The 11,569-nt window shown below is 32.2% G+C and overlaps 1 protein-coding gene across 1 annotated transcript in view; it reads left to right on the top strand.

The window, feature by feature from the left end:
• Positions 1-307: 307 nt before the first annotated feature.
• Positions 308-11,569, top strand: part of LOC140449064 (larval cuticle protein A3A-like) — a 33,039-nt gene continuing 21,777 nt past the window's right edge. Inside the window, exon 1 of the mRNA XM_072542206.1 lies at positions 308-385. Coding sequence (XP_072398307.1) covers positions 371-385 — 15 coding nt within the window. The 5' untranslated portion in view covers positions 308-370. The remainder of the gene's footprint in view (positions 386-11,569) is intronic.

Below are 11,569 nucleotides of genomic sequence, written 5' to 3'. Positions count from 1 at the left end.
AACTTAGCTGTTTATTATTCCGTCAATCAGCCATGTAACTAACAAATTACCAATTATATGCACAAGGTACTATCAACATAATCGAACAGCAATGACCAATTGACCTGATTCATCTCAGAGACACTTCACGATGTTAAAAAGATCATAGAGCATGAAGCGATCGGCTACAAAAACGTAAAATGGATTTCAGTAAGCGCATCGGTCTACAACGCCAATGGGAATTGTTATGTTGAAAAAAAAAAAAAGGAATGCTGAAGGACGAAGAAGTACACGTCGCTGTAAAGGAGTAGTATTTTCACTATATAAACCAATATAAGGGGAGGTGAGGTCTTTAGTATTAGCTGTATTTGTGTACTTTTTTTGGTTTAATATGAGACGTTCAATAGTAAGTAGAAATATTTAATATTATTCTAAAGTTCCTAATGAGATACGTTGTTGTTCGGTCTATTTTTGGAAATTATAAAACACATTATTAGCTAATATTAAAAATATGTCAATATTAATGAGTTTATTTCCAAAAACTTTTTTCTTCTCTAAGTTATATTAAAAATATTAAATAGAAAGAGCCATGATATAATTATTCAGTATTCAAAATAATTATTAGCAACCCATTAAAACAGAAATATTTAAAATATAAAAAAAGTAATTAAAACTTATTTTGATATTGAATTAATAAAACAGCAATGTGTAGGTGTAGAATTTTAATATCTTTTGTATCTAATAGGAAAAAATATTGTAGTTTGCATGAGATAAAAAAAGTTCTTATATATATAGTTCAGCTCAACAGGCCTCAAAGGCCTAAGGCTTCAACGGTTTTTTTCTATTTCTTTTTATCTTGTTCTAAGTTTTTCCAATCTTGTACCCGCAGCGACTTCAGATCTTCTTTTGCCGACTCCAGCCATTTTCTTCGGGGGCGGCCTCTTTTTCTTTTTGTACCAGCCTCCGTGTTTATTAATTCATTGGGAACTAACTCTTCCTTCCTTCATTCTTTCTATATGTCCGAGCCATCTTAATCTTTGAATTTTGGCGAGTCTTGTTATTTTTGGTTGCCCATATATTTGCATTATTTCTTCATTCGTTTTTCTTCGCCAGATGTTCCCCTCTTTTACACCTCCGTATATCCTTCTAAGAATTTTTCGTTCCCATCTATCTAATTTTACTTCCATATCTTTATTTAGTGTCCAGGTCTCGCTAGCATAGAGTACTGTAGGTCGAATAACTGTTGTATATATTCGTTTTTTTGCTGTTCTGGATATTATCTTCGACCTCAGTATCTTAGTCAGGCTCCACTCTTACTACCTTTGGCCATTCTTTTTATGATTTCTTGGTTCTCTTCATTCCTATTTGTTAGTGTCACTCCCAAGTAATCGAATTGGCTAACAACTTCAAAGTTATATTCTTTACTTGGGCTTTGTATCTTAAAGGACTGTCCTAGATGATTTTCGTTTCCCCTCATCACCATATATTTTGTTTTTTCTTCGTTTATTTCTAAACCATATTCCCTGGCTATTCTCTCTATTCTAGTAAAGATTTCTCTTAATTCTGCAAGTCTCCTTGTTATTAAGGTAACATCATCTGCATATGCTACACATTGATGCCTGTGATGATATATTGTACCTCTAGTGTAGATGTTACATTCTCGTAAAATCTTAGAATATAGAACATATAGAACATAGAATCTCTAAGATCAAATTGAAAAAATCTGTTGATAACGGGTCACCTTGTCGCAGACCTCTATTGGTGATAAAGCTATCCGAAACCCGTCCTTCTAACATGACTTTACTTTTAGTATCATTGAGTATGCATTTAGTCAGTCTTACTATTTTTGGTGGAAATTAAAAATATTCTAGTGCTTCATATACTTTATTTCTTTTTATAGCATCATATGCCTGCCTAAAATCAATAAACAGCATGTGTAATGTTAAGTTGAATTCATATGAGCTAGCTAAAATTTGTTTCATTGTAAAAATTTGGTCTATTACCGGTCTGTTTGCTCTGAAACCTGCTTGATATTCTCCTAGACAATTTTCAACTTTTGTTTTAATTTTATTTCTAATTGATATGGCCAGAATCTTATACACTGTATCTTGTAGAGCTATTCCCCTGTAATTCTTACATTCTGTAACGTCTCCTTTTTTATGCACTGGACATAAGATTGCTTCTTTCCACTGATTGGGTATTTTTTCTTTGATCCACACTTCGCGTATTAACTCAGCGATTTCTTCTTGCACTATTTCGCCACTTTCTTTTAGAAACTCAGCAATGATACCATTTTCACCAGGTGCTTTGTTGTTTTTTAAGTTTTTTTTGATCTCTATAATTTCTTCCTTGGTAGGTACTTCTTCATTTACATCTGGGTCCCTTACTTCTTCATGTTGTAGTTGCGTTTGTTCTCTTTCATCTTGGTCGTCCGTACATAATATGTTCTCGAAATAATTGGCCCACCTTCTTAATTTTTCATCTGTTCCACCTAGCAGATTCCCCTCTTCATCTTTAAAATATCTTGATGTGGTTTTGTACTGGGTTCGGTCTCGTTTTATTTCTTGGTAGAAATTCCTGACTTGCTTATGTAAAAAATCTTCTTCAATACGAACTAGTTTCTGCTCTAAGCTTGATCGCTCTTCCTTCTACAGATCTTTTTTGCTTCCCGTCTTTTTGCGGCATAAGCTTTTTTACTCTCTTCATTATTTCTTATTATGCTATTTATTCTAGCTTTATTTCGGTCACTAATGGCTTTCTTACAATCCTCATCATACCAATCCGTTTGTTTAAATTGTCTGTTTAGTAAAAATGCTGAGTCGGCTGCTTCTTGAATTTTTTCTTCTTTTTTTTCTTTTCTTCTGAAAAAAGTTCTTAACCTTGAAAAAATATTTTCTTTTAAAAATAGTAGCTGGAACAGGGATATATGGGAGAAGATAAATGAATAAAAAAGCTATGTTAAGAGAATTTAATGAAAATGAGTATTTGGAGGTATTATAGTGATTAAAACTCAAGTACAGTATGCTTCGATTTTTTTAAAAATGGCTTGCACAATTTATACAAATTTTGGTTTCTGAGGGTTGTGTAATATGACCTTATTGACATTTTGCTAAGATTTTTTGTTTTTGTTTCGAAAAATTTAAAAATTTTAATATTTCAAATAGATCATTATGTATATTTCTTTTTGAAATCCTTATAAATACTAAGTATTTTACATATAATATTCCCTAACCCTAAATGTCATAGTCGTCAGCCTTGGAAAGAGTGACTCATAAATTTAATTATAGGCTTGCATATTGTCAGGAGGTGAACTACGAGCATTTTGAACGTTTGAAATGATTTTTTTAAATTATTATTCTCATTAGTCTGAGTAAATAAATTATTCGTATTGGGCGAATAATATATTGACGTTGTACATGAGAAAACCATCCTAACCTATGCTTTCCGTTAATACACTTAATTTTAAGTTTACCCTTTTTTGTCACTCCACTCATCCATCTTATTATTCTCATTTCCAAAACAGGCATTCTTTATTCCTATTTCTTTTTATTGATCCAATATTCACTTCCTTACATAATTTTTTCTTCAGCTTCATTGAAATTTTTCTGTGACACAATACACCACTCGCTCCAACAAAGTGGAAGGTTTACCTACACGTTAACATACTACTAATAATTACCCATGAGAGAAACAATTATTTTTTAGATTTAGTTATATTTGTCTTCCATAATTTTTCCTTCGGCTTCATTAAAATTTTTCTGTCACACAATACACCACTCGCTCGAACAAAGTGGAAGGTTTATCCGACTCCGATCTTCTCGGCATCTTGTGTTACCCCGTCCATCCACCTCAGCTTTGGTCTACCCCGTCTTCTCATTCCCACGGGTTGCGCTGTTAGAATCTTTTTTATCATGTTTGACTCAGGGGCCCGGGCTACATGTCCTGCCCACTGCAGGCGGTTTCGCTTAATTATAGTGGTAATATCTTTACCACCAAACGTATGCTTGTAGATATTCTGCAGTTCAAAGTTATATCTACGCCTCCATATTCCGTTCTCACAGACCGCTTCGAATATCTTGCGTAGCACCTTTCTTTCAAAAATGGATAGAGCGGATTCATCTGTTTTCGTTAGCGTCCATGCCTCTGATCCATATGTGAGAACGGGGACTATCAGTGTTCTATACAGCCTTATACGAGTTTTTTGAGACAGACGTTTGTTAGCTAAGTACTTTGATAGACCATGATAACACCTGTTTGCAATTATTATTCGCCTTTTTATTTCCTCAGATGTGTTATTATCATTATTTTTAGATTTAGTTATATTTGTTTAAAATCGAATGGCACATCAGTTGGTATCATCGGAATTTTCTGAATGAGGACTTTTTCATCTTTCAATTTTCCTTTGAGTATCGTCACTTGTATTATATTGGTAGTCTGTTCTGTTCTTTGCAATTTCTTTTGTTTCCTTCTACTATTTGCTCCGAATTTTGAGTATTTCTGCCATATCCTGTTTTAAGGCTTTTATCAAAGTCTTCTCTTTTATTTCACTATATTAGTTTTGCCTTTTACATAATATTGTTATTTGCCTATTATCGTCGATTCGCGATCAATATCTAAGCCAGGCGAATTTCTCTTCCTGTATTGTATGTAGCAAATATTTAGTTTTGAGTCTTTCTTTTATTGCACTATTTCTTATTTTGCCTGTTATTTTAACGCTTATTGTTGTTGCATTTCTACTGAGTGAATTATACTTTTTAGTCTTTTGTTTAAAATCCAGTTTCCTGTTCGTTTTGTTGGAATATACCTTCTTCTTCAAGTGCCATATCCGCGGCGAAGGTCGGCAATCATCATAGCTATTCGGACTTTTGAGATGGCTGCTCTGAAAAGTTCATTTGATGTACATCCGACCACTCTCTTAGGTTGCGCAGCCATTACATTCTACACCTCCCTCTTCTCTTTCCTTGGATCTTTCCCTGCATAATCAGTTGGATCAAGGTGTATTTCTCTCCATGTGTAATATGTCCGAGCTATTCCAATTTTCTTGTTTTAATTGTATTTAAAATTTCTATTTCTTTATTTATCCTTGTCAGAACCTCTTTGTTTGTGACGTGTTCTGTCCAAGATATTTTTAGAATCCTTATATACACCCACAGCTCGAACGATTCTAATTTTTTCATTGATCGCAGTCGCATTCAAGGTTCAACATTCCATTCCATTAAACAAATTCGAAAAAAGATAGCACCTCGACAACCTAACTCTTAGTTCCAATTTTATATCTCTTGTTCATAGCACTCTTCTCATTTTGCTGAAATTTGCTCTAGCCTTTTCTGTTCTGATTTTGATTTCCTAAATGTAATCATTTGTGGAGTTAATCATTGTTCCCAGATATGCATATTTGTCCGATTGTTCGACGTTGGTTCCGTTTATTAGAAGATTCTCGGTATTTCTTTGACTTTTCGATATTCTCATAAATTTCGTCTTCTTGACGTTAATTGTTAGACCGTACTATTTTCCATACTCCGCTATTCTGGTCACAAGTATCTAAAGATCTTCAATATTTTCGGCTAAGATCACAGTGTCGTCCGCATATCCAATATTGTTAATGGGAACTTCATTTACCTTTATTTTCGCTGTTTTACCCTCAAAAGCTTATTTTAGGATCTCTTCGAAGTATGTATTAAAAAGAATTATCGACAATACGTATCCCTGTCTCACTCCACGTCTAATTTTAATTTCTACTGACAGCTGTTCGTTAACACGTACTTTTGCTCGCTGTTTATAGTATAAATTTGATATGATCCTGTGGTCGTTGTAGGCAATCTTCTTTGAATACAGGACATTCATTAATTGTTCATGTCGTAGTTTATCGAATGCTTTATTATAGTCAATAAAACATACGTATATACCTTGATTGACGTCCAGGCATCTTTGTATTAGTATATTAAGTGAAAAAAGAGCTTTACGCGTTCCTAGGCCTTTGTAATGTCCAGTTTGTAATATATTCGGTTATGGATGACTTTTAGTAGTAATCTTAGTATCTGAAACATTAAGCTCATGATGCAATAATCGCTGCATTCTCTTGCGTTTTTCTTTTTGGGAAGCCAAATAAAAATTGACGTTAACCACTCTTTGGGTAATACGCCTGAACTATAAATTTGGTTCAAAAGTGTCACTAAAACATCAATGTGCTTCTCACCTAAAATTTTTAGGATTTCTATAGGAAGTATGTCAGGTTCAGGGCTTTTCCCACTCTTCATTGTTTTTAATGCACGTACTATTTCTTCTTTTGTAATATATGGACTTATTTCTACTGAACTAAGTTCTATGTACTTCAGATATTCTCTTTCATCATCGAACAGTTAGTCGATATATTCTGCCCATCTTTGTACTTTATCATCCGTCTGTGTTATACTAGTCCCGTGTCTATCCAGAAATGCATCAGTGGGATTTTGTTTTCTTAGTCCTCCCAGTTCTTTAACTTTCTTGTGTAGGTTAAACAGATCATATTTATTTAAAAGGTCTTCGATCTTTTTGAATTTCTCTTCAAAGTATTTTTCTTCTGCTGCTTTATCATCTTCCGGACCTCGTGGTTTATCTCTCTGTATTTATTGTTGTCTTTGTTTTTATATTGTCTTCGTTGTTTTATCGTATTGAGTATCTCGTCATTCATCCATGCTTTTTTTTTTCTTGCAGAAGTCTTTAGTATTTTTTTACAATTCCAATAGACAATGTTTTAGTCGATCCCAGTAGATCATTGGTGTTTGTGTTCAATTTGCTGCAGTTCACATGCAGTTCATGTTGGAGGCATTCTTTTACGTTAGGGTCTTTAAGATTTCTTGTATCTATTGTAGGGATTCTTTGATGTGTTTTAATATTCTTAAGGGTGAGTGTAATCTTGGTGATAAGTGGATTGTGATCTGAGGTCACGTGTGATCTAGGATATGTTTTCACGGCTTTAATTTTAATGTGTTTTTTGCGGAGCCCTAATGTGCTGCCTTTTTGATGTTTTTTGAAAACTTTCGTTTTTTTAGTTCTGAAGTTTTTAAACTTTTGAAACACACTTTTCTTTTAAATTTGGTATACAGCTTATGGTCCATACGTTAATTTTTAGAAAAAGTTTAAAATATAAAAATCTTGTTGCTTTTTGATATTCGAATTTTCCTTACTTTATGTTTAATGTAACAAATATTTTTTTAAAAACTTGTATTTAATAAGATATGACATTTTCATATTACAATATGCAGCAATAACTCGTTTGTACCTTTTATTGTCAGTTATATTTACAATCAATCACAAACATTTTGTATCAATAAAATATGAAAAAGTTTTTTACTTTAAATTAGATTATTAATGTTTTCCCACGAGCATAAAATGACAAACATTCCTAACGTATCGTCTTTCGTGTACCGCAAATAGGATGTATGTAACGAGATTTATGTGAGTTTAAGTAGAAAATCGTGATATATCATCTTGCACCACCTCCTACTCACGCTTATCTTACAGTAATTCTCGGAAAATACGAGTTGGTACCTTACTGCAATTGATCAAGAAGTATGTGGTAAAATGCGTGCTTTAAAATCAATAAACTATAGTTGAGCACTGTTTCCAACTGTAGAGAGAGGTATTATTATCCCAGGGCCATAACATTATAGTAAATTTGAAAAGGTTATGAGAAAAAAATTGTCAAATTCAATTTTATCACATTAAATAATGGATCATGGTTATAAATTGTCAAATTTTAAATGTCTCTCGTATAAAAACTTAAGGGTTAAGATGTATTAAAGTTTATTCCTATTTTCTAATCACAACTATTTTTGCTTTTAATGAATTATCATTTTTGGTGGAGTATTTTTATTATCTAGTGGTTGACTCATATTTTTCACATCATCACAATCGAGCTTTATACATTTTAATTTTATCGGGAGTGCTAAGTCTAACAATTTCATGAAGAGGATACCTCTTTTGAGTCGAGGAACGACTCAATAAATTGGTGAGTTTCAGAATTTCATCGACGTCGTTATTTCATTACTTTTTTGGGATTGAATTATTTTATTAGAAAAAAGAATATTTTAACAAAATAATATTCTTTATAAACATATAAGGAGTAGATTTAAGGTTTATTTAAAAAGCATAACAGTGACATAAAATGAAGTGTAATTACAGTGTTTTATTTATAACAGACCGACAAACATAGGAATTAAAAAAGTGTCTTCTATGTATATACTTATATATATATATATATATATATATATATATATATATATATATATATATATATATACATACATGTAACCAAAAAGATGATAACGCGTACTAGTAATATTCAGTGAAAAGAAGATAATGCTAAGAGATACCCTTTTATCATTGAGGAAGCAAAATAAAACTCGGGTGCTTCGTTAGATGTGCTTTTTAATTAATAGTCTAAGCTTTCTTTAATGATTATTGATATCATCAGAGTAAACTATAAACAAACAAGAGAAACAAATAATGAACAGGTGGAAACTAAGTATAAAAATAATAAAAAACAAATTATAGCAAAAAACTCGACGAAAGCTTAGACTATTAATTAAAAAGCACATCTATCGAAGCACCCGAGTTTTATTTTGCTTCCTCAGGGAATAAAAGGGTATCTCCCAGCATTATCTCCTTTTCTATATATATATATATATATATATATATATATATATATATATATATATATATAGATCTAGCGGTTAATGTGGGCCCCGTACTAAAACGGTATTATACTAACTCCAGGAGAATATACACCGTGTATATTATTATCTGGGTAGCGCTTTATGTAGACTCCGACCATCACGTAGGATTAAATGAACTCCGTAATAGGGTAAAACACTTTTGGGATCCGTATGTATTCTTCCCCGTACACAACTAAACTCCTCCGATGTTGCCAATAATTTGATTAGTCGTAGATTTTTAAATTTTACAGCAGGTACGTTTTGGAACTTGAAATTTATTTAAATATCAATCAATTTAGTCATCCCGAAATTTCACAAATACTTGGTTAATGTAGTTAAATATTTTATGGTGGTAATTTATATTACTTGCTTTAATTATTTTTAAACTCAATTTAGTGTCTGTTATAAGCTTGGAAAAGGCAATTTTTATGTATTAGTATTTTTTTAATGCATTGACACTGAAAAATTTATTATATAAATGTACGTTCCGATGTTTCGATTGCTACGTTTTATGATGTACAATATTTGTTTCATAAAGTAGTAAAATTTAAATTATAATAATTTGTAAATCAATCTTAAAATTATAATTTTTTACTGTCTAATTTCAATATTTCAATTTTTAAATGTAGGGAATTCAATATCTTACTATAATACTTTAGTATGTCACTTGTAACAGATACTAAAATAATAAGGAGGCATAACACCTAATTTCGCTTTTAACTATAAATGTATCGTATAACGTAACGTAGCAATCAGTAGTGAGTCATTACTCAGATAAAATATTTCGGTGACTTTATGGTAATTTGATTATAGCCAACATATCTATTACAATTATTACATATAATATGTTCGGTTGTTTTAAAAAATACTTTGTCGCTTGTAAATTTTGTATCTTTCGTTATCAGGCATACGAGTATTTTATTTTTAATTTAGAAGTAAATGTATATATAATATTCTTTTTTCTGTCACTTATTTTAAATATGGTTCACTTATATTCTTCTTGCTTATTTATTTTTATTCGTAATACTTATAACGTACGTAATAACGTACCCGTTGTTGCAAAAAGCAACAACGGATACGAAAGATATCAGGTATCAGGGGTGGTATTTGTCAATCTAAATGCCGCCTACGACACATTAAATTAGAGGACATTTCTCCAAAAACTGTATGACAAACTGTAAACATCGTTTTATCCGCGTATATCTACAGAACAGAAGATTTTTCGTATCATTCAATGGTAATATGGAGAACGCAGACAAACGGTCTCGCTTGGGGTAGCGTAATGGCACCTACACTGTATTACATTTACACAAATGATCAACAGATACCAGTAGATACTAGGATTTTCATGTAGACCATACATTGCACAACCAAAAACTTTTGTTGCTGGAGTGGAAAAAAATCTAGTAGATGCCTTAAATATAATAAAAATGAACTACGATTTAATTTTAAGCCAAACCCCGAAAATCTTAGGAACGCTCCTTCAATTTTCCCAACACAGGCGCTTTCACAAAACTGAACATCCAATAGTGTGATGAAATCCTTGAACTCTGAATTTCCTATAAATACCTTGTAGATAGTTTATATCGCACGTTGTCAATCACAGAATCTTGTTTAAAACTAAAAGGCAAACTAAGGACCAGAAATAGTATGCTCCGCAAGCTTGTCAGCTAAAAATGGGGCGCACATCCTTTCACCCTTAAAACGTAAATGCTTGCACTTTTCTTCTTGCTTAACTGTCTTTTTCCTTTTATTCCGATATACTCTGTACGAGTACTAGAAACCAATTCGTTAAGGATTTTTGCTTAGATTAAAGCAAAATACTGAATTTGGTTTCAAAAATTAGTTTACGTTTTTTAACCAAGTGTGACATCTTGGCGTCTATGCATGTGTCTGATCTACCTTAAGCGATTTATTTTCCTAAACAATATATTTATAAGAGCTTTCTTTATTTAGTATGTGTTCTTATTCTATACGGATTTGTAGCAATATGATAATGAGGTTAAAAAAGTTTTCTTATTATTTTTCTTTTAAATATTCGGAGTTCTTCCTTATTTGTTTTAGTCATTGTCCATGATTCGCATTCATGTATTAAAATAGGTCTTAAGTGAATTATGCTCTGTATTGAATTGCTTTCTTCTGTTGATTCGCTTGTATTTGGTTTTTATTTTGTTGATTTTAAGTAAAACATTTTTCGTGCTCTCTTCACTTTGTTGAAGATGTCGTTTGCGGAGAGAGTTTCTTATAAGATCAATATCACTGCTTTGTACCTTGAGCCATTAATAAATTGCATTTTAAATAGACGTTATTTCTATTTTAGTAAGCTGTTCATTAAATTTTTGAATATTTGAATCGAGAATCTGTATTTTATTCAACTGTTTTATAACACAGAGTTTCTTGGCGCCTATCTTCATCTCTGTTTTTTTTGTTTAGCGTATCATTATTTTTCTTCCTATGCCGTCCCCATTAACGGAGGTTGGCGACCACATTTCTTAAAGTATCTCTGTCTTTTGCAACGTGGAATAATTCGTCTACAGTCATGTTTGTCCAGTCACGAATATTTCGCAGCCATGACTTCCTCTTTCTACCTATTCCCTTTTTGCCATCGACTCTACCCTGCATGATGGCCTGCAGAAGACTTTATATTCCTTAGTATGTGTTCCAGGTATATCTAAAATTCAAAGGCTTGAAGCTTCCTAACTATTTGCGGTTTTACTGTCCATATTCCTACTCCGTACAATAGTTGAGACCAGACGTAACATTCAACAAACCTCAGTCTCAGCGCAGTATTAAGATTTTTGTCACAGAACAATTGCTTGAATTTTAAGAACGCTGCCCTTGCCATTTAGTCTTAGTCTGAATCTAATTCTTTGTTGATGTAAGCTCCCAGATAT

This window comes from Diabrotica undecimpunctata, chromosome 8 (assembly GCF_040954645.1).
Source record: "Diabrotica undecimpunctata isolate CICGRU chromosome 8, icDiaUnde3, whole genome shotgun sequence".
Lineage (NCBI taxonomy): Eukaryota > Metazoa > Arthropoda > Insecta > Coleoptera > Chrysomelidae > Diabrotica > Diabrotica undecimpunctata.
Note: the sequence above shows the minus strand (reverse complement) of the source record. Positions and strands in the feature narration are given on the sequence as shown.